The following is a 27,187-nucleotide window of genomic DNA, read 5'->3' as shown; positions in this document are numbered from 1 at the left end:
GAATTGTTTTGTGCAGGATTCTCTGTGCTCTGGATATCAGTAGGAAAGACACAGAAGCTTTCTTTGTGTAACTTGGATGCAGATGGACCGATAAATGGGCAGGAGAGCAATAGAGAATAATGTCCCTCTTTTCCGAAAGCCTAAGTGCTGAGACGAGGTGCCCCGGACCGCTCCTGCCAAGCAGGGTAGAAACTGTTAATTGTGTCCTTCCATTCTGATATACATGTCTTCCTTGCCCACAGCAGCAATACAATAAGCCAGTAAATCTAAGCTTGACCTGCTTCTTATGATTGCGAGCTCTAGGTACGTCAAAGGCTTTTCACCGAGTCAGGGTTATTAATCAAACCCAACTCTTTCATATTGATCAGACCTCAAACGGTTGGGTTCTGTGCCACCCTGTTTATATATTGCCGTTTAATTTGCAGCCACCCTGCGTGCACTTTATCTAAGTGACAACGATTTTGAAATCCTGCCGCCAGATATTGGGAAGCTCACAAAGTTGCAGATAGTAAGTAATTTATCTAAATTCTTAGAAAATCAATTCACTTTCGCAGCCCTTGTAGGAGTAGAATCGAGTCAATTTGAGAAGTCGTGGGGTTTGTTTTGCCAGGGATAAACCACTACACCTGATACTGTTTCTTGTTTATCCGCAAGACACTTGTAAATAAATTGAAAGGATTGAGCGGCGGGGAGGAGAGAGAGGGCAGTGAGGAGGATGAGAGTTTCTGTGGCATGCTTCTTTGTGGGAAAATTGTTCTCACAACTTTGTATTTTCTTGTAGCTCAGCCTTAGGGATAACGACCTGATCTCACTGCCAAAAGAAATTGGGGAACTTACACAGCTGAAGGAGCTGCACATCCAGGGGAACCGCCTGACTGTCCTTCCCCCCGAGCTTGGTAAGGCTGGACACGAATGGATTAGATGGTGCGTCGAAGTACTCCTCCCATGCGTGGCTTCTGGAGCCAGCCCCTGCTGGGACGCGGTTCTTAGGCTTGGGAGACGCCCCAGACACAGTTTCCAGCTTTCATGGAGACTTCTGGTTCTGTGTGTGTCAGGTACAAGTCAGCCCCTGGAGGGCAGCCTGCAGCCTTGAGGTCACAGGTTCCCCTCCCCTGCCCCAGGGGCTTTCCTGTGTCTCATCCAGAGCTGTTCCTATCCTGGTGGTGTGCTGCTTTGAAGTAGCTGCTCTTGGTGCAGGGATCACTCAGTCCAGTTTCTTCCTTGTCTCTCTCTCTCTCTCTCGCCCCCCGCCCCCAACCCTCTCCCCAAATAATTAATAGCTACTTGAGGATCAGGTCCGTGAGGGCTCTAAATGTAAAGTGGAAAGAGAGCCCTGGACTGAAAGTCAGGACCTTTAGGTTCTAGAGTCCCAGCTTGGCCCTTTTCCATGATGGGAAATGATCTGGTTTGGGGTTTTGAGGATCTGAGTTTGCATTCCAGTTCTACTACTTATTATCTGTGTGACCTCTCCTCTCTGTGTGTGCCTCATTGTCCTCAACTGTAAAAGGAAGGTGTTGGACTAGGTGACTTCTTGGGTCCTTTCTAGTTCTAAATTTATAATTTTGGTCTTATGAGCTTAGTAGCCATGAATCTTTACTCTCTGTGAATCTTCATTTCATCATCTGTAACATGAGGTTGTGGTAATAATTTTTGTGCTGGGGACTCTTGTGAGGATCAGATAAAGTAGTGGATGTAAGACATGTGAAAAACAGAAAGTGTTGGGTGGGGAGGGTGATGGTGATTGTTGCCATCTACCGGGCAGGTTAATCTGTCATCTGTCAGTCCAGTAAACCCTAATTGGAAGAGAATTTTTTGATCAATTCACTAGGTATTTATTAAATGTAAGACACTATGCTAAGTGAATGAAAAAGCATTTAATTGCTTTCTATATGCTAAACATTGGACCTACAAACAGAAAATTAGAATAGTCCCTGCCTCAAAGAACTTATTTTCTAATTGAGAGAAACAGTATATTCAACAGGGCCAGATGGAAAGGCCGGGTGGACTTTAGGGTACATTGGCCGGGTAGATAGATAACAAGGCACAGGATTCTTTAGCATTTACTAATACAGTGTATAGCAGGGCCCAGGAGTCCATAGGGGGCATCAGCAGAGCAGATGGTAAGGCCCTTGGACCTTACATTTTTAAAAAGTGTAAGATTTTCTTAAAGTGTAAGAGACAGCCTATATACTCAGTGAGCTTGCAGTTGAGTTAGGGACATAAGACATAAAAGTAGAAAAACAGCTAATTAAATTAAACTCATTATTGTTTGCTACAACTGCAGAAAGATGTCACTCAAGCCTTATTAAGCACCTACTATGTGCCAGGCATATACTAAGAAAGTGTACGATAAGCTGTCTAGTGAGTTATCAAAAGATAATGATAACTGTTAGTGTTGAGACCAATGAAGTATTGCTTTAGGTGGGGTGGCCTGAGACTTGAGGATTGAATTGAGTCTTGAAAAACAGGTATGATTTGGCTAGGTGATAGAGGGAAAGAAGAGAATATTCTAGGTGGGTAGAATATAGTCAACAAAAGTGTGGTATTAGGGAAGCATGAGTTATCCTTGAATAAGACAGTTTTCCTGGAACAAAAGATTTGGGAAAATAATAGTATATGTAGGTTGCCTATTGTGAAAGGCATTGAATGACAAGCTCGAGAGTTTTTACCTTGTAAATCATGGGGAAATCCATTGTAGGTTTTTGAGCAGGAGACTAACATGAGCAAAACAGTGATTTTAACCTTTGGAGGTTAATTTTAATACCATGATAAGTTGTACTTCTGTCTCTCCTAGGGGAGGAGAAAAGGGGTAGGACATTTATAATGTACTTTTCTGTTTGGGGAAATGCACTTAGGTTTTTAACATGGAAGTACCCTGCTGACCAGAGAATGGTAGCAGTTGTCTTTGATCACCATTCCATTCCTCTTGCATATGACAGCCAGCCATACTGGCTTCCTTGCTGTTCTGATCACACAGCACTCCTGTCTGTATGCCTTTACCTTAGCTGTCCCCATGTCCCCCACCTTAGCTCAAGGCCTGCCCTCTATATGTAGCTTTTCTCAATTCTCTCCTATCCCTCTCTTAGCTACTGGTTCAATATCTCCCCAAATTACCTTGTATATATTATGTATATACTTATATATGTACATGTGGTCTTCTCCAATAGAATGTAAGCTTCTTGGGGACAGGCACTATTTTCCCTTTTGTATCCACAGTGCTTAGCACTGAATTGCTTTCCAGAATGGTTGGATCAGTACACAGTTTCGCTAATAATGTGTTCATATGCCTACCCTTTCCACCGCCTCTCCCTCATTGACTGTTCCCATCTTTTACCATCTTTGCCCATTTGTGAGGTAGGAGGCAAAGCCTCAGAGTTGTTATGGTTTGAGCTTCTCTTGCAAGGAGTGATTTGGCCCAGTCTTTGTTATGAATGTCAAGAACTTGCAGCACTTTTTTTAAAAACTATTTGTTCATATCTTTTGATAGTTTCTTCATTGGAAAATGACCCTCCATCATGTTTGTGCGAGTTCTTTATATTTCTTGGATGAACTCTCATCAGAGATATTAAAGCAAAGATTTCCCCCCAAGTCAACAGCTTTCCTTACTAGCTTATTTCTGTTGACTTAAGTTATGTAAAAGTTTTTCAATTTGATGTAATTGAAATTTTCTATTTTATCTTTTATGATTGCCTCTGCCCTTTGTTTGGTTAAGGATTTTCTCCATAGTCATAACCACAAGAAGTAACTTATCTGGTTCTCCTCATTTTTTTTAATGGTGTGACATTTAATATTAAGTTTGTGTATCCATTTTGAGCTTGTTGTAGTATATAGTGTAAGTATAATTAGATGTAGATCTAATGTTCACCAAACTATTTTCCAGTTTTCCCAGAAGTTTTTGTCAAATAGGAAATCTTCCCAAAGCATTTTATGTTATCAGGTTCCAAAATGTGTGTAATAATGGAATTTGAGCATTGGAAGGGAGCTAAATGACCATCTAGTCCAATCTGTACATGAAAGGAGGAGTCACCATTGTAATATAATCAACAGATAGTCATCTATGCTTCTGCTGAAAACCTTAATAACTACCCTCCCTGTGGGATTATTCTTTACAGAAGTTGGCAGTAGGTATCTCAGTTGTCTCAGGCTTTTTAATTATACTACAGGTGCCCAGAGACAACCTTTCATGACTCTAACTCCTTAAGGTTAATTCTAGAGTATGGCAGAGATGTATTCAGAAATGATAAGGAGACCCTCATTCTTCTAGGGAATTTTTCTAGGGAATTAGGATACCTAATTATCTCTGGTGTCATCATTATTTAAAAAAAAAAGACCATTTCAGTCCAAGTGTATTCCATAGAACTTTGGAAATACTTAGCCACTTTCTTTACCTTGGCAAAATCCAAATTTTTAAAGTTAGGGTGTGATTAACCACTCTGCCTCCTTTAAAAAAATTGTGAAGCTAGCACCACTTAAATGTATGCTTGTTAATTAGGTGTTGGTAAGCTTTTTTAAAATTTAAAAAGTTTTAGTTTCTAACATAGAATTTCATTGTATTTCTTGTTATAATTCTGAGTGGTGCTCAGAACTCCAGAAAGATCATATATAGAAGCCCTTTTTTACCCTTGTGCTGGGCATGAGTCAAGAACACTGACCCTCGAGTCCCTACCTCCCTCATAAGGCATTTGGTGTTAAAAGCTTAGCCAGTAGTTTCCTGCCCCTAGATAGAGCAGGGAAGGGAGATCCTGATGGGGGATTCAACTTTAACCATCCTGAGGGAAGGAAAGCAAGGGGGTGGGGTGGGGCATATCTTCTATCCCCAACAACTACCCCAGAACTAAACGGTAGAATGAAAAACACTCAGGTTCTAGTGGTAGCTGTACCACTCTTTGTGAGGCCTAGAGCAAACCATTTTGCTCTGCCCCTCAGTTCTTTTGTCTTTGCAATGGAGGGCTTGCCCTATGATAGCAGAAAGGTCTCTTTCAGGTTTAAAATTCTGTGAGAAGAGGCCTAAAAATGTTAGTGTAAAAAATTCCAGCCTTAAAAAGATTAATCCTCAGTGACCTAGAAAATTCTGCTTTCCAAAAGGACTTATTCTCCAAGATGTTACTGCATTGCTGCTTGTTTTCCCATTATATTTTAGATTTCATAACTGCCAGAATTGCTGGCCAAGTCTAGAAGCTCTAACAACAATGATTTCCTCCTTTTTAATCATGTTTACGTTGAGTACCTAGGAGCATAGAGATATTGTTTGACCAATAAAATTGTAGCCTGTGATTTTCTGAAGAGGTAGGGTCAAGTTAGGGGAATAGTCTCAAATGATTTTCAAAAGGTCAGGCTGTGACCTATGATCCTGACCTAAGTTGTGAGCTCCATGAACTGGAATCCCATCTTCTCCTTTGTATCTCCTGAGAAGCCAAAACAGTGCTTTACAAGTAGAAGGTGCTCAGCAAATTGTTCTTTGACTGTCCTGTAGTAGAACTTATCCAATACAGAAGGATTAATAGGATTCCCTGTTTTCTGAGTCATAAAGAACATTGTACTCTACTTAATTTCCAATCTTCATGCATCTTTGCATTTGGCCCTAATTATAATTATAATTGCCCAGAATGCCGTTTTTAGGAGTCCTTTTGAGTTAGTATCTTCGTGGTAGAATGTTATCGTTGGAAAGCAACCTTCAGGACCAACCCATCTTACAGTTGAGAAGAAAGAAGTGAGCCAGCCCTTAGTCAGTGTGCTTTTGGGGGGGTCGTGACTTGGCTGAAGTCACTCAGCTCGTCAGTGGCAGAGCAGGGCTTAGAGCCGAGGTTTCCCGTCTGCTTCCAGTGCTCTTTCCACTGGGTAACATGGCCTGTCCCTTTATGGGGGCTCTTCCCTGTACATTTACAAGTCTGTCCAAGTGTTTTCTCTTCTTGTCACTCGTTTGTCTCTTTTGTCGGTTTGGAGCAGATGTTTGTGGGTTTTTTATTCTTCTAGAATACTCATCTCTTAAAACCCGATTTTAAAATATTCCCCCACCATATTTTTCACTGCATTCCCATTCCTTGGAGGATGATTTTTTGTTTTTTGCATTCAAGTTTTTAGGTTGTGCCATTGGTTATTTTTTTCGATTTTTTTTCAATTTTTTTGTTTTTGTTTTCCATGCCTGCTTTATGTGACTCTACAGGTTTGTGTCAAATAACTGGATGATTAATAGCAGGGCTAATGTGTAAGACTGGTTTTCGATCCAGTGTGCAGCCATTGAGCACTTTTTCTTTGAGTGGAGACTTAGAGGTCTGGTTGGTGTCCCCATTTACCTTTGTGACAGCGTGTCTTTCAGTAGTGATTCCTTTTTCTTCCAGTGCTGATGAATAATCCTTGTTCTGAACCCATCTTTTAAATTTTTTAATATGATTGATATCTACTCTAGCCCTTTGTCACTTGACTAGTATTAGTCATCTGCTTAATATTTCAGAATATAGAATATCCATCTATTTTCTGTGACCTCCTTGTTTTGTTATACATTAATGCTATCAAGAATTTAGAGCAGTAAGCGCCATCCTGTTTTGTAGTGAAACTAACATGCTTGCTGGGACATGTGACCTGTTTAGCTGTTGTATTGAGAAAAGCGATGTGACATGTGACGGTTATTAAATGACTCAAGAATAATTGGACTCCACTGACATAATGAAACAGTTAAGAAAAATCACCAGCCGAGGTCCCCTGTTGTAAGTCCTCACATTACCTGACGTGAGATGCTTCTGCTGAAGACCTGATGTCAGGCTTTGTGGCAGAATAGAGGTGACTCTTGGTTGTTCAAGGCAGTGCTGCTTGAGGGCAAGTTTCTCGAGGCTCCACCACGCCACAGAGGCTTCTGCCATGGCCTTCCCCAGCTAAGAGAGTCAGAAGCACAAGATTGCCTCAGGGGGTTGAATTTGTTTGGCCCTGCCAACTCAGGAAATGGATAGAGGCAAAACACATTACGATTTCAGTTTAATTCAGCGAACATTTTGTTGGTGTCTGATATTCAAGACGTGGTCCCCGCCTTTCAGGAGATTACCATGTACTTGTAAGGGAGAATGAATGACAAGAGACAATCAGACATAGCAGACTGTGACAGAGAATAGGAGCCAGACCATCCTGGGACGACCTAATGTGTCCCCTGAGGAAGAGCAGCAGGGGGCCACCCAGGCTGACTTGACCTCCTCTTGCTATGCCTACTTGAGGAACTGGACATTGCTCTGACCTCCTGCCTTCTGTCACTTTCTGTGCCTGGAGATGGACCTCCACCTCCTGCTACATAGTCTCCTGCCTGATCTCAGCTTTTGGAGGTGAGAGGAGAAAGGGAACCATCTGACTGTGTGCCTGCCTTCTGTCTTGGGCTGTGCTTGTTTCTAGCTTCCTAGAAAGAGGAGTGGTGCTGTCCCCTCAATATTGTTGTACCTGGACACACCTGACACATCCCATTGATCCGAAACCCCGTAGATTACCATCTAATTCCATTGCTCACCACCTGATTCCTTATGCCCATTCCCCTCAACCCTCCCACCCCAAAGTTCCAACTAAATACCACCCACTGTTTTTACTGTGTCCTCTGGAGGACATCTTTCAGACAGGAAGGGGGAAGGAAAGGGAGTGTTTATATAGCACCTACTATATTCCAGGTACTGTGCTGAGTGCTTTATAAATATTATCTCATTTTATCCTAAAGACAACCCTGAGAGGTAGGTGCCATTATTATCCCCACTTTACAGTTGAGGAAACTGAGGCAGAAAGTGGTTAAGTGACTTGTGTAGGGTCTAAGTGTCTGAAGCTGGGTTTGAACTCAGATCTTCCTGACTCCAGGCCTAGCCTAAACTTCCCTTCATCCTAAATTTTTTCCTTTCCCACTCCTTCCATCTTCTAGCTATTATGAAACCTGTCATCCTTCTGATTGTACAGCCTTCCTGGCTACCCTTTCTAGTACTGGCTTCTAGTACTTATTCCCCTTGGCTTACTGATCAAGGAGGGGAAATTGAAATACCCTTTGTTCCCCATTGCCACTTCTGGGTTCTCCTCCTGCCTCCATTATTTGAGGTTCATGCAATTCATATCCACCACCCAATCAAAATCTGGGTAGCTGTTGTCTGTAAACCTCCAGGTCACTCCTCTTCCTTCCTCAGTGAGTTCAGTACCTAGCTCATAATTTTTCTCTCCTCCCCAATTCCTGCCCTCTTACTTGGGGACTTTATTAAGCATTCGTACTGATTTCCTCTTCAGCACCCTCACCACTCTTTTCTTCAGCCTCTTCACTTTTTCTGTTCCACCACACCTCAGCCACACATAAAAATGGTCATTCTCTTGATCTTCCCATCATTTACCATCATACCGCCTCCAAGTTCAGAAATTCTGAAGTCCCCTTATCTGGCCATAATCTGTTGGCTTTCCACCTCTCCCTCTGCCTTCCCTTTTGTCTACACCATGACCTCCAAACTCTTGACCCCTCATTTGTCTCCCAGGCTGTCTCTCCTGCCCTAGCCACTCTTTCTTCTTTTCTGCATCTTGACTCATTGGTGAATGAATTCAACTGAACACTGACCTCCTCTCTTGAGTCCCTAGCCTCCTTATCATATTACCAGTTATACCTTGCTAAGCCTCAACTTTGGATCACTCCCACCATCTGTTGTCTTTAATCCTACACATGTGTTGCTGAGAGAAGATGGAGAAAATTACACAACTGTTCAGGTTGGATCCACTACAAATTTGTTACACAACTTCAACTGGGCCCTCACTGCTACTTGGCAATCCTGCTCCATCTCTCTTATCGACTCACTCTCCACAGTGGCACTCCCAAACCTTCTTTTCCCTCCTTGAACCTCCCATGGCAGCCCTTCCTCCCACCCTCTTAGCTGAGAACCTTGCATGACTTGGGAGGCCATTCACCACGAACTCCCTCTTCTCCCCTCTTCCTCATCACATATCACTCCTATGCTTTCTGCCACTATCTCCTCCTTCACCCCATCTAGTAGGTAGGATTAAGAATAAACTCAAATGGGGAGTAATTTAGTTACAGATCTACATACAAGACTTCTTGTATAATTAACAAAGTAAAATTTATCAAATGAGTACCATCTTCTTAGAATTGCCTTTTAAGATCAATGGGATAGTAATTGGTGTTTATTTAGTTGCTCAGGTGAAAGAAATACCATGTACTTTTAGTTCACTTTAAAAAAAAACATTTTGATTCCTCTTTATTTTTTCATTACAGTTCTTCGTATTTTTCTGTCTTTGCTCAGTGAGCTTTCCCTCGTAACAAAAAAGGAAAAACAGTTGAACAAAAGCAGTGGGCACCTTGACTCCCTGAGAGGACATGCCATATTCTGGGGTGCATATACTTGCACCCTGATGAAAAAAGGAAAGCATATTTCCTTGTCTTTTTTGGAGGCCAAATTTGGCCCAAGAAAATATAAATTGATGGTGTCATTTCATTTTTTTATTCTTCTTATTTGAATTCCTATAGTCATTGTATGTGCCTTTGTATGTCTGCCTATGTGTATTGCTTTCTTGGTTCTGCTCAGTTCACTGTGTGGCAGTTTATACAAGTTTTCCTCAGTTTCTTTGAATTCCTTCTATTTGCAATTTCTTATGATGCGATAATATTCCCTTATATTCATATGCCATATAATTTGTTTTGCCATCTGTCCAACTTAGTTTCCAGTTTTTTGCTTCTCAGAAACCCATTTCTATGAATATTTTGGGGTGTGTGTATATACACACACACAGAGCTCCTTTCATCCTAAATTTGTCCTCTTTGGTGTATATCCCTAGCAATGGGATCTCTGAGTCACAGGGTATAGACATTTTCGTTACTTTCTTTACATAAATCCAAATTGTTTTCCAGAGTGATAGGATCAATTCACAACTCCGCCAATAGTGTATTAGTGTCCCTGACTTCCCACAGCCTCTCAGCATTGACATTTTCTATATTTTGTCATTTTTGTCTATTTGCTAGGTGCCTTCTATTTATATATTTGTTGTTTTGGTCTATACGTATGATTTCATCAGCAGAGAAAACTCATGTTCTGCAGATGTCCTCCACCAATGTATATTAGCAGACTCATCTGTGACTTAACAGTCTTGGAGAGTTACTTGGAGCACTGAGGGGTTAAACAGCTTGTCCACTATCCATATAACTGGTATGTGTTAGAGCTAAGACTTGTCCCTTGGTCTCCCTGATTCCAAGGCTGGTCCTTCCAGCCCTTATTCCATACTGCCTCCTAACTCAAATTTGTATCATGCTTGGAAATGTTTCCCAAGCTGTTTCCTCCCAGCAGCTACATAGCATACAGGTGACACAAGGTGACGATTCAGTATGTGGCTTTCATTTGTTTTTTCTGTGGAAATCTGGGGAAAATCCTAACACTATTCGGGCCTTATAAAATTTAAAATTTTAACTTAACTTTTCTTATAGACATGTGGCATTTTCTTGCTTTTTATTTCTTTTTAATAGTTCTTGTGAGAACATAATAGACTGTGCTCTTTGATTCCCTGTGGTAGCAGTCGATAATCAAGACCTGTTCCTGCCAGGCATGTACATGACATTTTGAGCAGGCCCCACTCCAGATGTTCTGTGTCTGTGGATCTTTGCACGCACAAGTGGCTCTAAATGTGCATTTTAAAAACTGCTAAGTGAATGATTTTCCCACCTGGTGAATTACCACCTTAAAAGGGATGGGGAGCTACAATGCATAAACCTTTTCTCTTTCTTGTTGTTATAAATTTCAAGAAGCCCAGTGTCAGGTTCAGCGTGATTGAACATGGGCATCAATCTAAATTAGCACCAGCTGGTAAAGCTTGCCACATTTTGCAGTGATCACACATTCCTTTCGTTTAACAAAGAGCCAAAGATAGTCCTGCGTAGAGAGAAAAGTTGGTGGTATTGATTGGTAACTTCCTATTCTAATTTTCTGTTGAAGAGATTCTTCTCACTGTCAATGTATGTCAGCATCTTCCTTCAGAAACACTTAATCCATTTCCCCTACATCATGTCAGTCATACAGAAGGAGCCAGGAATTGCCATATTGGGTCAAATCCATGGTCCAGTTCAGTGCTGTCTGCCTCTTGAGAGTGCTTACTTCACAAGAAGGCCTGGCTCTCTTCGTTGTACTCAAACTCAGAAAGTTAGCGCTGTGCCCCAATTTCACCTAGTTGTCTTAAGTAACTAACTCACTCTCGGTCTCTGATTTGCTTTTGTTTGCAGATTTGTGGTGGCAGAGGCAGGAGAGCTCCCATCAGCAACTCCTCTGAAACTTATGGTCTTAGAGGATGTCCTAGGACCCTGGGAGCTTAAGTTACTTACCCAGGATCATGCAGCCAGTGTGTGTTAGAGGGCAGACTTGTCCCCAGATCTTCCTGACACACCTCTGCCTCTCATTTATTGAACTCCTTCATGGACCTATTTGTATTTTCATCCTCTCAACACCTCCTTTGGTGATGAGTTACATGAATTTACTCTTCATTGTGTTAAATCCTTTTACTTACTTATCCTAGAAATGTTTCCTCCGATCCACCCCTGCCATTCTTGTATTTCGTAATTTAATGAATAGGTCCCTCTCCCTGTGTCCATATCCTTACATGGTGTTCTGGACCTAAATCTTATCTCCTCTCAGGTACGTCATTCCAGACTAAGGTGATGTTAGTTCTAGCCTCCTCACTGCACATCCCCTTGGTTTCCTCAGTTATTTAGTTGCCCATGTTTGGCCCTTTATTAGCAATACCTTGTTTCTTGGATGGATGAGAACCACGTTGGAGTGGATCTTTTGGACCAGTAGTTTGGGAACCAGGTCCTTTTACTGGGTAGTCATTGATCATCGTGAGCCTTTTGTTCCCATTCATTCATTCAGTAAGTTTTTATTGAGCATCTGCTTAGGTTCTCAGTACCATTTGATATTCTGTGACAGTTTAAAAATAGTGCATGCCATGACACTTGCAGTCTAATTAGGAAGAGAACATGAAATGACTAGAGGATTGTAAGAATAGTCATCCTGACATACATGTTTAGAGCAGTGTAAAGTACTTAAGAAAGCTCTTTCTTAACAACAGATCTGTGAGGTTGGCAGTACTAGTATTATTAGTCTCATTTTACAGATGAGGAAACTGAGGCTTAGCAGTCACCTGACTTTGCGTCCCCTGCTGGACCCAGCGGTCATTCAGCACGTGTTTAGTCTGTGATTACCGCATACAGAGCTGTGATAGGTGCTGAGAGAGATACAAAAGCTTAAATAAGAGATGGGCCAAGCCAGGAGAATGTGAGACTCCAACTTATTCTGGGTCATTCTGCGTCTTCTGGAGATAGGAATCCCTTCAGGTACTTATTTGGTTGTGAGAAAACCAGTCACCTGGCTACCAGCCTTGAGTGCTAATTAGGGATAGAATCAGACAGGCAGGTTCAGTCCAGATTCACTGTGGGCTCTGGATGCTGGAATGAGAAGTTGGGCATTGGAGAGTGATTGTACGTTGTTGAGCAGAGGCGTGGCATGGAATGAGATGGTAACCTTGTTGAGGAAATGCACATTCTCTGTGCTTAATGGAGCATATGAGTCACTCATTCAGTTTTTCGGAAATATTATTGTTTGCTTACCTCGTGAGTGGAGTATTTTTCTAAAGAGCTCCGGGGGAGGGAGAATGTTCAGATGAGACGTAGTCCCTGACCCTGCACATAGTAAGTATTTGTTGTTTGATTCATCGACGTTTTAGAAAAATCAGTCTCCTTTAACTGTGTTGGATAAATTGACATGTGGAAAGATAGGGAGACCAGTGGGGAAGCTCTCCTCCAACAGGATAAGGGGGTGTGGGTCCAGACTAGTTGGTAGCAGAGGGAATGATGTGGGATGTTTTTCACTAAGTGCTGAGCCTCAAGTCAGAAAGACCTGAGTTTGAATCCTGTCTCAGTCACTCACTAGCTTTGTGACCCTGAGCAAATCACTAAACCTCTATCTACCTCAGTTTCTTCTTCTGTAAAATGAGAATAATAATAGCACCTACCTCCCAGGGTTGTTTTGAGGATCAAATAAGATAAAATGTGTTAAGTGCCTTGTAAAACTTAAAGCACTATAAAAATGCTAGCTATTATTAGTTTTTTTTTCCTGTCCATTCGCCCAACAACGAGAGAGTTTCTTTAACTTTCTTTCCCTTGGTTTGGAATTCACTCTCTTAGTGTCATCTGTAGAGATTTCACCCAGAAAACCTGCCCTTCTGGATGACATGAATGGATGAATGAAAAAAAATTTATTAATCACTTAGTTTGTGCCAGGCCTCTGCTAAGCACTGGGGATATAAATACAGACATAAGACAGTCCCTGCCTGCAAGGAGCTCACATTCTAATAGGGAAAGACAATACCTAGAGGAAAGTGGTGACCTGCAGAAGGGTGTTTTGCTCTGAGAAGTCACAGGAAGTAATGAGTAGAATCATAGGGCAATTAATTATTTCTTTTTTTTTGTTTTTGTTTTTGCTAGGCAATGGGGTTAAGTGACTTGCCCAGGGTCACACAGCTAGTGAGTGTTATGTGTCTGAGTCTGGATTTGAACTCAGGTCCTCCTGACTCCAGGGCCAGTGTTCTGTCCACTGTGTCACCTAGCTGCCTCTGGCAATTAATTATTTATCAAAAAAAGAAAAGTGAAGCTTCTTTCCGGCATTCCCTAGGTAACCTCTTATTTTATACCTTCTTCATCTAGAGAAGTGTGCATCTGTTCCACCATATCACTCACAAGATAGTTTCTTCTTTCACAAAAACATTTCCCCCATCTCAGTGTCCTGTCTGAAGGATACAAGAACAGGAAAAGGTGGGTTAAGCTGACATGAATATTTTTTTTTGCATGGAGTTACCACCAGATGTAGAGAGCTGGAATCCAAACAGGTTTGAGCAGTTCTCTTTCAAACCAAGTTTGTAAGACATGGTCATGTGTGGTCATGTATAAACTTTAAGGAGGTGTTGGCTATTTTTTTTCCTGTAGCATTTAAAAAGTTATGTGCTGCAGTGTGAGACAAATAAATCATGATTCACTACAACAACAGAGTTGCAGTCAGTTATATAAATTGCCAAGGAAGCACTAAATCTGTCACTTGGTGAGTTCTGACCATTTAACAATTGGAATGGTGTTGGGGGAGAAGGCTGACAAAGGATGCCGGCATTGTGGCAGATGCAATTAGCAAGATCAATGGTCAGTGTTAAAGGTTCATTGTTCGGGCGTTTCAGTTGACCCCAATGAAAGCAGTTGCTATCCAGAAGTGTTCACTAACAGGAGGCACCAAGTGGAACCCAGAATGCTTTTTAGAAAAGAGTGTGTATCCTGGCGCCTTGCAGGAGAATTTCACTGCCTTTCAGACTTGACTGTTTCTTTTGTAGCTTGTTGCTTTCTTGTGACAGTGATCAATAGATCACACTCTCATTGTGGAAGTCCTCTCCATTTATCCTGTGGATGTCATAGCTTTGCTCATCTTACTTCACTGCGTGTCTCAGGACTTCCTTTGCTCAGGGCTCTGGTCAGTGCTCCTTCCACTTCAGAATCTCTTATTTAAAGCCTTTCTTGACCTAAACTGAGCCAAGTTAGTCCTTTTTTTCTATTTAAACCTAATGTCCCTGTGACTTACCATACTTACTGCAATCTGAGATTAATGGCGGCATCACCAGACTTCTCCTTCAAATACTACTAAGCTTTGCCCATTATCATTAATTAATTAGTAATTAATTATTTTCATTAGTAGTAGTTCTTTTAATTCCAATTTATCAGTCCTTTCAGAATCCTGAAGCCCCAGTATGGATTCTGTGGCAAGCACCACCTTGAAAAATATTGTTTGACCGTTTCTCTTTATATATTTTTTAGGTCTTTATATTTTGCTCCTTAAAATGGTTGATTTTTTTTCCCCCTAAGCAGATGGGTGAAACTTGAAAGTCTGTGCTGTGTGTGTCATATAAAAAATACAGAGCCAGCCCAAAGTCGACAACCAAAAAGAAGTGACAGTAATGATGAATTCTGAATTCCATGTCCAGAGCTTGAATGTAATCTAGAAAAGCAACGAAGTTCTCTCTCTACCTCCTCATGCACTCTTTCCACACTTCGAAGCCATCCGCCTTTCATTCTGACAGCTCCTAAAGACACATTTCTTACATGAAGCTTTCCTTGACTAGTTGTTATATGCCTGGTTTTTTGAGGGGATTTTTTTGGTTAAGCAGTGGGGTTAGAAGTGACTTGCTCAAGGTCACACAGCCAGTAAGTGTCAAGTATCTGAGGCCGGATTTGAACTCAGATCCTCCTGACTCCAGGGCCAGTGCTCTATCCACTGTGCCTCTTAGCTGCCCCATATGTGCCTCTTTTCTAATTAGCACTATTCTTCCTATGATTACCCATAATATGAACTTCTCTCTATTCCTTACATCACACAGAAAATTGTGAGGTTTCATGAGGTGGGGTCACTTATTTTTTCTTTCTTAGGACATTGGAAGTGTGGCTCCCAAGTATGGCTATAAGTTTAAGAGACAATATGGTACAGTGGAAAGACCACTAGTTCTGGAATTGGAGGTTTCGTTATTTCAGTCACATCTGACTCTTCATGACCCCATTTGGGGTTTTCTTGGCAAAGATACTGGTTTACCATTTCTTTTTCTAGCTCATTTTACAGATGAGGAAACTGCAAATAGGGTTAAGTGATTTGCCCAGCTGACAAGTATCTGAGGCCAAATTTGAACTCAGGAAAATAAGTCTTCTTGGTACCAGACCTGGCACACTTATCCACTGGACCTAAGTTCAAATAATGCCTCTTCTACTTACTACTTCTGTGATCACAGGCAAGGGACTGTAGACCTTAGCTGCTTCATCAAGCCTTAACAAGTTCCATTGGAATGCAATGACTTTGGCAGCAATATCCAGAGGAGGAGGTGGAGTTGTTAACCCATATGCCATATAACTTAAAGATTATAGAAGGATTATCTTTCTGTACAGCAGTGATCATACAGGTAAGCTTGTTGAAAATTTCCTCTTATTTGTCTTTCATCATAAAATTTCATCTGTAAAATAACTATGTTGGATTAAATAGCCTTTTAGGTCCCTGCTGGCTCTAAATTTATGTCAATTGTATAGTAGCTCTACCTACAGAGAAGTGATGAGGCATGATGGAGAGGGCATTAGATTTACAATCAGAGAGTCCTGGGTTCAAGGTCTGCCTTGGACACTTCCTATCTGTATAATCCTAGAGAAGTCACAACCTCTCTGGGTCATTGTTTCTCTTTCTGTAAAATGAAGGCAGTTGGACTCTATGAACTCTGAGGTCCCTTCCAAACTGAAATCTATGATCCAATGACTATCCCTAGAGTACCCTGTAGAAAATATGCCCTGCTCATGAGCCAGGAGCTCTTCAGAGATTCTAGAAGATCCCTGGTCAATCACAGACGATTGGCAAGCCTATGCAGATGTACTTCCAGAATTCTTGGTTAACACACAAAAAACCTTAGTTTGGAAGTTGCTAGCTGACCTCAAGCCCTTGATCTCCTGTGCCTAGGAAAGGATGCATGACTTCTTTGGTCCTGGAGAGCCAGAGCTGTGTCAGGCTGGCTGATTGGCTCTTTGGTTTAGGCTGTTCCTTTTTGATCCTTTACCTTTTCACCCTGTTCTTCACTTGCCAGAGTAGGAAGAAAAGTTCGAAAATTCGGTCCCCAAGTTGCCTTTTCTTTGGACTTCTTATTACTTCATGGCTTCCCTGGGCTTTACCCCTTTGTCAGTTGTAATAAGCGGTTGGGTGGGCTTGTTCTGTTTGTTGATGTGCCTATATTCAAATATCTTCCTTTTAACGAAAACCTTCTGCTGAGTACAGAATGAACAGGTGGGAAAATAGCTTAGTTAAGGAAAGTGGTTCATGGAATGATTTGACTGAAGTATGTAGTAGGATGCTTTTTTGTGAGGTCTGCTATGGAGGTGAATTATATTTTTGTCTTGAAGTATTGCTTAAGATTCTGCACTCTTCAACTCAACATGCATTTTAATTTGTCTGAAAATTTTATTTACATACTTTCTGTTTTTAAATATTTTATTCATGCCTTTTGTTTTTTTATCACATAAACATTTCTGTCTTCCCTTCTCTACCTCAAAAGGAGCCTCCCTTGTCAAAAGGAAAAATGGTTAAGCAAAATAAACCAACATGGTGACTATATCTGACAACATATACAACATTCTGAACCCATACTGACCCCATGAAAGTGTGTCTTGTGTTCTGTCCCTTGGACTCAGTGTTGGCTTCTCCTTTTCATGTGTGATCAGCTGCCCTGTACAGTTGTTTTCATTTACATTAATGGAGTCATACATTTTCATCTGATTCTGCCTTTCCCCCCTTCTATGTATCAGTTCTTATGAGTCTTCCTTGTGTCTTTGAATTCCATTTTTTAATTTTTTCATAATATTTCATAATATTCATATACCTGTTTATTAAGCTATTCTCCATTTAGCCATCTCTTGCTTTCTTTTCAACCTCTTCTTTCTTTCTTCCTTTCTCTTTCTTTCATTCTTTTTTCTTTCTCTTTCTTTCTCCTTCCTTCTTTCTTTATCTTCTTTCTCTCCCTTCCTTTCTTTCTCTTTCATCCTTCTTTTCTCTTTCTCTCTCTCTCTCTCTCTCTCTCTCTCTCTCTCTCTCTCTCTCTCTCTCTCTCTCCCTCTCCCTCTCTCCCTCTTTCCCTTGCTCCCTCTCTCTCTTCCTTCCTTCCTTCTTTCCCTTCTTTCTTTTTTCTTTCTTTCCTTTCTCTTCCGTCTTTTCTTTTTTATTGTAAAAGATGCTGCCATGATTATTTTGGTCTTTTTTAGGACCTTTTAAATAGATTCTCACTCTCAAATTCTTTTTTTAGATAGGGGAAAAAAGTTTCCATAGGCTTTCTATGATTTGGCATGGTATTTCCCAAACAAATTTGACCATGGAATACTTGTGAAAATATATTGACACCATTCCAGTCTGGAAGACCTGGTGTTTTGGAGTGCCCTCTAGTGTACAGGGTGGGTAAGAAAATTTTTGAGGCTGTATAGAAGAAATTAGGCCAGCTGAACATGATAAATATTTTTAATGTATGTGTTTTATATCACTTCTTTTGGAAGAGAAAGCATTCCCATCACTAGAAACTCCTCATGGATGCCCTCTTCACATCATGCAGAGTACCAAGGGTTCAGGAAATTAGTTTGAGACCCATTAGTTTGGCATATTGGTGCACAGGAGACCAGGTAACTTGTATAGAATTCATTCTATCATTTATAGGTGAGGGAGAAAAGACTTAAAGGTCACCTTACATCTAGTCCTTTGTATTCATTGTGAAAGTAAGTAATGCTTAAATGCAAATGAAAATATGAGCTTCCTAACTAATCTCCACAAAACTGGCCATTTCTTTCCAGGAAGGATTAGAGTTTCATTCTTCAGATTAGAAACATTTGGCATGATATTCTAGCACAGCTTGTACCTCCCAGTTCCACTGAGAATTGCAACTGGTTATCAGGAAATGGGCATCGATGTAAGAACATGAATAGAGAAATCAGTTTATTATACATATGGAAGGGAAAAGTTAAGTTTGGATTGCTATACTCCCTAATTCCATTAGATTGGCTTCCTGATTAATGTTTTTAATGTGAAATTGCCTTGAAGTGTGTGCCGAAGTTGAGTGTTTGTGTCTGACGTCCGGACGGCAGTGGGGGCTGGCAGTGTCCTTCCTATGGATCGTAGGTGCTGCTGAGGCAGTCAGGTTATAGGGCTGACAAGCTGAGCATCTCAAACCCTGGTAATCAACTAGAAGTGTCCTCTGCAGCAGCATCATGAAATCTCTCTAAAATATTCTCATGCAGAGGTACTGAAGCCTCTGATCATTTGCAGCTTTACAGTGATTTTTTTTTTAAAGGCTAGAAGCCCTGAAATCTTTCTCTTTCACAGGAGATGCCAGATGGATGTTGAATTGAATCCAGCTTTTAGTTTTCTTCAGTTTTTTTTTTAAGTACCCGAATGGTGTCTTGGATCTTTATCAGTAAAGTGAATGCACTCTTCCTCCTCCAATTCCCCACAGCTACCCACACACTGGCATCGGCCTGGTTGCCTTGGTGCCTGTTCCTGAAGTATGTCTGCAGTGGAATTTGGCTGTTTAAATAGCCTGACTTGTCATCTAAAAGTAGAAGTCATTAGCACGATGCTGTTTGGCTAGTGGCGTCTTGAAGATGGTTTTAATGAATTTCTTATTTTATCCCTTTTCTGTTCATGTTTACTCATTCCACTACTGGTGTCTCCATGGCCTGACTTATTGCATGGATCTAAGGTGAAAAAAGATTTCCCTTGGATAAATCAGATACTCATAGAAAGGGTTGGGACACTGGAGTTAGAAAGACCCTCAGTGAATTGCTAGCAACCTGAGATATGGGGTCCTTGGTGGAAGAGGGAGCAGTCTGATGGGGAGAGTGTTAGACTCAGGGTCAGGAAGACCTGGGTTCACATTCTTTCTCAGATATTTACTAGATAGATGACTCAGGGCAAGTCACTGAATCATTCTCAGCTTCAGTTTCCTCATTACTAAAATGAGAGGGTTGGACTCAAATGTCTGAGATCCCTTCTAGCTGTAACTGATGGTTATATGGTTAGTTTAATGAAAAAAAATCGTCTTTTCCTAATGTTCCATTTCTGGGCTCACATGTCTACAGGAGAAGCATAGAATTGGATCTAGAGTGGTGGGTATGTGTGTTTACAAGTCAGACCTTCTGCTCTTCTCCTCTTGGGGAATTGGTTTCTAAAATTCCCACCAGCTTTTTTCTTACTTATCCAATTTGCCTTCACTGTGATGCTAAGATTGCCAGAAAATTACGTAATGATCTCAGAATAGGCGGGGGTGTTTGTGTTTTAAATTTAATTTTCAGTCTGAATTTTGGGCTTCTGGATGGGAAAGGCAGTGTGGTGGAGTATAAAGTCTACTAGGTTAGAAGTCAAGGGACCGAAGTTCTCCCCCCAGCTATGTTACAAACCAGCTCTTGGGGACGTCACTGCATCTCCCCTTGCTACTCTCAGTATTCTGACATGAGGGGGTTGGCCTAGATGATCACTAATGTCCCTTCTGCTTCAGAAATTCTTTGATGCAGTGATTCATAAACAGCTTCAAAAATTAGTTAGTTCCCGACAGGATATGTCAGTAGCAGAGGCTGGAGCAAGGCATAATATACTCTCAACGTCCCACCTGGGTGAGTCAACTCTAAAGTGTATGCACGGTCTGTTCAATGGATAAGAAAGTAGTGCATCCCTTCCCATTCACTAGCTGGCATCTCTGCAGCAACCGCCAACTGGCAGATTGTGTTGTGAGGGAAGGCAAATTAATTAGTTACTTGAAACTGTTCTCTCATTAACTGCAGTGAAGTTGTTAGAGGAAAACCTCCAGAGTATAGTGTTTCTTGTTGGTTTTTTTTTTTGAGGGGGAAAAATTAGTGTATATCATGTTGTTTGTAAAACAACCAAATTGGCTTTAAAACAGTTATTTTACATAAGTAGTGTAGGATTAATCACAGTGTGGAGGTTGGTGTTTTGGCATTAAATGATATTCCTCTTGTTGAAAAACGTGACCTTGAATTAAGAGTGACTCCTACCAGTGCTTATGAGCAGCAGGCATCTCAGGACTTCTTTCAGGTATATTTCAACAATTGGGGAGTTAGTGAGGAATTCTTACCAAGGATTTTGTTCCAACAGATCAGCTCAGTGAGCCTCATTTTAAATCTAAGTGCAAATACTGGCTAGCACCAAAAGCCTAATTAGCTTTCTCTTCTCTACTTTGCCTCCTTCTTCCTCTCTATTCTGCTACCTATGGCCCTCTACTCTGTTGGCCTTTGTCACGCTTCAGTCTGTTGAACCTACCCCAAGCTTCCCTTTAACCTTCCTCAGTATTCCGTTTCCAAATCTTGTAATAAGGCACCTTTAGCACGTATTCCAGTGCATAGAAAAGCTGAGGTGACATAGGAGCTATCCAGCAGTTTGAGGGCCAGCAGAGAAGATTTAATGTTACTTAGGGAAATGGAACCAATTAAAACAAAATTTGAGCTTTAGCATCAGACCATTTGGAATCTAACTTTTGGCTCAAATTCTTAAGCATCAAAGGCAGTCCCTGTTGAACATTAAACAACAGTTTAAATTCGAATAGTACTATACCTGGGAGGTGAGGGGAACAGAGAACTACAGTGTGAGAGTAGTTTTATGTTCTTTTGTGGGGCTTTAATATCAGTGAATAGAGAATGATTGTATGCTGCCTAGGATTGTGAGGTAAATATTATCATTTATCATAAAACTATATCTCAGAATTACCTCCAGAATGCCCAATTGTATGCTTTGTTGAACTGTAGTAAGTTTTCTTTTGTCATAGGTTGTGCAACTTGGTGCCAATATGGCAGCCTCCCAAGACGGGACCTTTACTATTAAAGGAAGTGAGTTTGTGTATATGCATTTGCCAGGTGTTTTTGTGCCTCCCTCCCCCTCCATCCCAGGACTTGGGGACATAGCTCATCTGGATCTACATGGAATGAAATTCATCCAGGGTAGCAAGTGTTCTCTTATTTCCTAATCTTTCACATCAACTCCCTGTTACTAATTTTTGTTCTGACATTTCCAGTGGTGTCCGTTGCAGAGAAATAGAAATAGAATAACAATTGACCAGCAAAATAATAAGTAGATAGATATGTGTATGATGCATATTTGTATACTATGTGTGTGTATAATATATGCTAAAATTACCTAATGGTGTTGTGAAGAAAGCACTTTGTAATCCTTAAAACACTCTCTAAACATGAGTTTATTATTATATGCAGGAATATTATATGCATGCAGACATTCAGTCTGAAGAATTCTAAAGCACCATCACAATTTTTGAGAAAAAGTTTTCTATTCGAGATATGATCAAACATTAGAGTAATGTATTATAAAATTAAGGAGGAATTTGATTTTAATAACTGATTTTATCCTATCTTTGTTTTTTCCTCTCTGTTCTCACTTCCCTCTGTTTCCTCCATTATAATAAAGCTATAGGATCATAGGATACTGTAATATCTTTACATGACCACGCTGCAGATGGCTGGTGGGGCAAGAAAAGCAGTAGTCAAGTCACTTTGCCACAGGAATGTCTTAACAAGCAAGGCAGTTTGATCAAAAATCATGCCAGTTAACTGGATCAAATTATTTTTCATGCGGTTGGTAGGCCATCAGATAGCCTGTTTCCCTGACATCCCGTCTCCCCCACCAAAACAAACAAGCCAACAAACATACACACCCACCCCTCTGTCTCCCTTTGTCTCTGTCACTTGTTCATTTGCTCGTTCTGTTGCCATCTCTGTCTCCCCTCTCCTCCTTGCCCCTTATTGATTTGGGTCTGTGAGAAGGGGACATAAATGTTAATTGTTATTCATCTGACCAGTTGATTTAAGCATGGAGATAGGACAGCCCTGTGCATAATCAAATGCTTCCTCTTCGGTTCTTGAGCCATATCTTTTTGAGACTAAAGCTTATTGTTCACCTACAAATGTTCCCTGTCTCTTCCCACCAGCACTTAGATAATACCCTAACATAGCAAATAATCAATACATATTTGTTCAACAATTGGACATATAAACATCAAAATGTTGGATAGGCAAAGCCTGAAAACAAATGGTTACTCTTTCCAGTGACGTGTTTCACTTTCCATTATTAAAATTTTGTAAATCAGAAGGTAGTGAAATAAAACAGTTAAAACCTTTCACTACTATAGAAAATGCCAGTTAACCAGAAGTCAGCTAGCCAGTGACATTATTTATATAACCCCTCCCCTTCCCACTGATTTTCTAGCATTTCGTGTTTGGGAAAAAGAAAAAAAGATCAAATATTTTAAAAATAATATCACCAACACCCCTTACCCCTCAAATACACACACACACACACACACACACACACACACACACACACACGTAATATCAGGGAATTCGGTGAAGAAATCATTTCCAAGATTATGTCCTGGATTCCAGGAAACCAGTATGAGTTCCCCCAATTTTGTGTATCTTCAAGATCTATAATACATATGGTCATAATTCGTTATGATGAGTTTGAAACATTTTAGTTGTCTGAATAATCGAAGATTAAATTACAGTCTAAATATGGAATTAGTATGGCAAGAAAATACTAAAACATCTTAAAGTTTCAGGAAGAAAGGGAGCAAAGGAGAGTTTCTAGAGAGTCTGAGTTAACCAGAAAGTTAAATTAAATCAAAACTCCCCATTCCTGAATTCTGGTTAATTGGCTCTTTTAGGTAATTTTTCTGTGAATTGTAGCCATGTGCAGCTTCAACAGATTAGCTTTATCATTCTTCCTTAGATAAAAGTCTGTCTTGATGGCTTGTTGTTCAGAAGGCAACACTTTGTGGGTATGTTTATGTCTGTACTGTTCAGTGTGTATATTTCTAATCTGTGGTGATATTTTCTTTTATTGCAACTTTTAAAAGGAAGGGACTGGGTATATGTAGTTTTGCTGACTTCAGCTATGTTCTGGCCAGTTTCCTCACATATCATCAGTGCTCCTCTAAGCATGCTATACTGTATGTATTCCCCAGTTTTGTCTGAAAGCATAGGGAGGGTGTCACAATCCTTCAAAAGAAAAGGACACCTCTTCAGACCAGAAGGTGATGACATTCTTGGGTTAGCCAGGCACCTAACTAAACTAAACTAATATTCATGGCTTTCTTTTCACATTCTTGTGAGGTTTGAAGTATATGTGTTATATGTTAACAGTGATAGGATACTGGTTGAATGTGAGAAATCTTGCCGGGGGTTTGACTTTAATTCAGGATAATTGTTGTGGAAACCCTGTGATTCAGTTAGGAATCTGCACTGTATTTCCAAATTCATCTATTCTCAATATCTCAAGACTTCAGTAGGTCTTTTTGGAGCTCTTCCGTTGAGAGTCCATGCAGTGTGCTAGAAGCCTTCATCTAATCTGATGCATCCCAATGAAGTACACAAGGTATGCCCTTGCTACGTGATGGGCCTGTGTTGTTTTCAGTCACGTATCTTTGTAATGATATTTCTGTGTAGTTCTCCAGTGTAGCATAATGTAGCCAACTCACACCTCCTGGGTACTTCTCCAGTGCCTTGTGAGTCACCAGCATATTTGATTCTTAGGAGGAGGTGGTATTCAGCCCTAAGACTAACTTTTAATTTCATTATTTTTAATTTAGTTGCTATCACATGACTTTTTTTTTAGTAACTTGAAGGGCCTGGCTCTTGACTGAAGGTAAATTATGGAGAAGCCATGGTTTAGATTTTGTTTATATGAGTCTAAGCCAAATGAATAACGGCATGAAGTTTTTCCCTTTTGAAATGCCATGTCTTCCTCACGAGATTGTTGAAAAACAGTCAGATGCGATGCTGTATGAAACAGAAGTATCCTGTATGCTGCTGTCACATTCTTCTCACGGTCATTGTCTGCTTGCTTACTCCATTGACTTGTGAAATGGGTCTGGCCTCATTTCTTTTAATTCCTTCCTTTCCTTGTTTGGATCCAAGTTTTGTTTATGGTCACTGCAAGGAAATGCCTGGCCAGGTGGTTGTGTTAAGAAGAACCACACTCCTTGCCTGTAGCAGGGAGGCTTAGGGTTGACGTTTTTCCTGCCCCAGTAGTGGGACCTAAAGGTCTAGTTGTTGTCCTCCTTTGTGACTTGTTAGCAGAGTTTGACTCGCTCTTCACCTCTCACTGCAGGGGAGGTGAGCCTTCAGCATCTTCTCTTATTGCACAGTCAGGGATGACTTTGCATTGTGTGTTGTTGTCCTCCCTCCCATTTAGGTCTGTGTGTATCATAGTACTTTCCTTTTCTGTCTTATGCTGCTGTAACAGTTTTTCATATTTTTAACCCAAGACAGTTTGCTTGCCAAAAATAATAGAAAGAAATTCATGATGTCATCATTCTCACCCACATTCCAAACTGGTAACACCTCAGTTTCATCTCGTCATATATAACTGAAGTTTCTGTTTAGGTTTTTAGGACTTGTGGATTTTTGGTTTTGATTTTTTTTTAAATCACGGAATGGTAGATTTGCTTTGCTTTTGCTGCTTTTATCATTAGAATCCATGATTATTCAGCTTGATAGTGGATTCTCAGAATTCTACCATCAAAGGCCAGTCTTCCTACCAGGAGATCTTGCTGTCAGTTGCTAAACTTCCTTCCCTCTTCCCTCCTTCCCCCACCCCACAGCTGGCATTGTGAAGCTGGAAAAAAACAAAATGGAAAATAGCTATGATTTTGTTTCTCAGAATGCATCATTGAGATAGACCTTAAAATATTTCAGATTTTTTTGTGTGAGTGGGAATAACTTTCAGCTATGCCCAAAGTTTAATTACAGTGGAGACAGTTTTTCACATTATGTAGACTTAGTATTCATGTCACTCACAATTCTTAATTATCTTAGTACATATTTTATATGACATAATATTGCACCCCTACCATCCTTCCGTCTCCACAGAGAGCATAACACATGGCACTAAAGTAATAAAAATATAAGCTCTAGAGTGAAGAGCCAAAGCTAAAACAAGCCATTTTTACATAGAACTGAAGTTTAGGTTCTGGGTAGCAGGTTGATCCCTTGCTTAACCTTTAATAAAACTGGATTCAAAGGTATTTATATATAAATAAAAAATGAAATTCATTTCCTTTCCTACTTCCACATAAGCACGTCCTTAGTAATGTATTACAGTGAATAGTTAAACCAGTATTAGTGCTATCAGGGTTTCTTCCTCTTCTTTTTCTTTCTTTATTTTTTTTTTTTGAAAGAACAGTATTTCTTAGTGGCAGGTTTTGAGGATGAGAATTATAGGTAGGGTTATTGCCATATGGCAAAGTTATTAAGATTATAGGATAATATTTGTCCTGACCTTTATCTTTTCTGTTCAGTACTTCAGGAGATTTGTGATTTCCTTCATGTAGATACTCTCTCCAGCATGAGATTGCAGCCCATCTTGCCCCATATCTTGTTCATGTTCTTCTGTAGATCCTCTATAAGAAATCCACCCAACATGCTAGGTAGGGCCTTCTTCTGAATCTCTTGGTATAATAACCAGAATTCCAAGCTGCTCATTAATTGTCATTTACTCTAACTACATAGTCCATGACAGCAGAGCCAACCAGATGAATCTTAAGTGGATTTCATTTTGGGAGGAACCTCAGTGGTCATCCTGTCTCATTCCCCCCCCCCCCACACACACACCTCCTTTACAGGGAGGTTAAATGATTCGCCTGAGGTCACATAGAGGTAGTGAGCCTCCAAGGTGGCACTTAAACCTGGGGTCCTCCAATTCCAGAATTGGTGGAATTCCACTGTGTGGGGCTGCCTCCTTTCCTGGCTGTACATCTCTTTGATAATATTTTTGTGGGTTCTGAACTATTTTATGCAGCTATTTCCTTTGCAAAAACATTTTGCCAGCAATCAGATAGGTTGAATGATTAATTGTATAATCTAGCAAATCTGTCGAATACTAGGTGTAAATGCTTGGTGGTAGAAGAAATGTAGCAAAATCTCCTTGACTTGTAAGTGTAGGAGTCAAAAAGTATTTATTAAGTGCCTGTTATATGTCAGGCACTGTGCTAAGGGCTGGGGACACAAAGAAAGGCAAAAGAGAGTCTTCGTGCCCTCCAGGAGTTCACAGGCTAATGGGAAAGGCTGCATGAAAACAAGCTATATACAGGATGAAATGGAGATAACCTCAGAGGGAAGTCACTGTCACTAAGGGGGGGTTTGGAAAGACTTCTCATAAAAGGGGGATTTTAGTTGAACTAGAAGTGAGAATATAGAGGAGCCAGGAGGTAGAGGTGAGGAGGGAAAGGATTCCAAGCATGGGAAACAACCAGTAAAAAGCAGAACGTCAGGAGAGGATTGTCAGAAGGCTGGTGTCTCTGGATCACAGAGTACAGGGAGGGGAGGAAGGTGTAAAAAGCCTAGAAAGTAGGAAGGGGCCAGCTCATGAATGTCTCTGAAAGCCAAGCAGAGGATTTTCTTTTGATGCGGGAGGCTGTTTGCTGTATATTGATTGGGGTGGGCAGATGACATGATCAGACTTGCTCTTTGGGAGGATTACTTGGACAGCTGAGAGGAAGATAGACTGGGATGGGGAGAGGCTTGAGGCAGAGAGACCCACCAAGAGGCTATTGTAGTAGTCCAAGCGTGAGGCGTGAGGGCCTC

General features: G+C 40.7%; 1 protein-coding gene across 2 annotated transcripts in view; it reads left to right on the top strand.

The window, feature by feature from the left end:
• RSU1 (Ras suppressor protein 1) overlaps positions 1-27,187 on the top strand; it is a 229,495-nt gene that overhangs the window by 61,412 nt on the left and 140,896 nt on the right. For both annotated transcript variants that reach the window (XM_078151921.1, XM_020966872.2), the window contains exons 6-7: positions 426-508; positions 782-896. In XM_078151921.1, the coding sequence (XP_078008047.1) occupies positions 426-508; positions 782-896 (198 nt within the window). The remainder of the gene's footprint in view (positions 1-425; positions 509-781; positions 897-27,187) is intronic.

Source organism: Phascolarctos cinereus, unplaced genomic scaffold, assembly GCF_003287225.1.
Source record: "Phascolarctos cinereus isolate Bilbo 61053 unplaced genomic scaffold, phaCin_HiC Scaffold_1;HRSCAF=81, whole genome shotgun sequence".
Lineage (NCBI taxonomy): Eukaryota > Metazoa > Chordata > Mammalia > Diprotodontia > Phascolarctidae > Phascolarctos > Phascolarctos cinereus.
The sequence above is the reverse complement of the archived record's forward strand: the minus strand, read 5'-3'. Positions and strand labels throughout refer to the sequence as shown.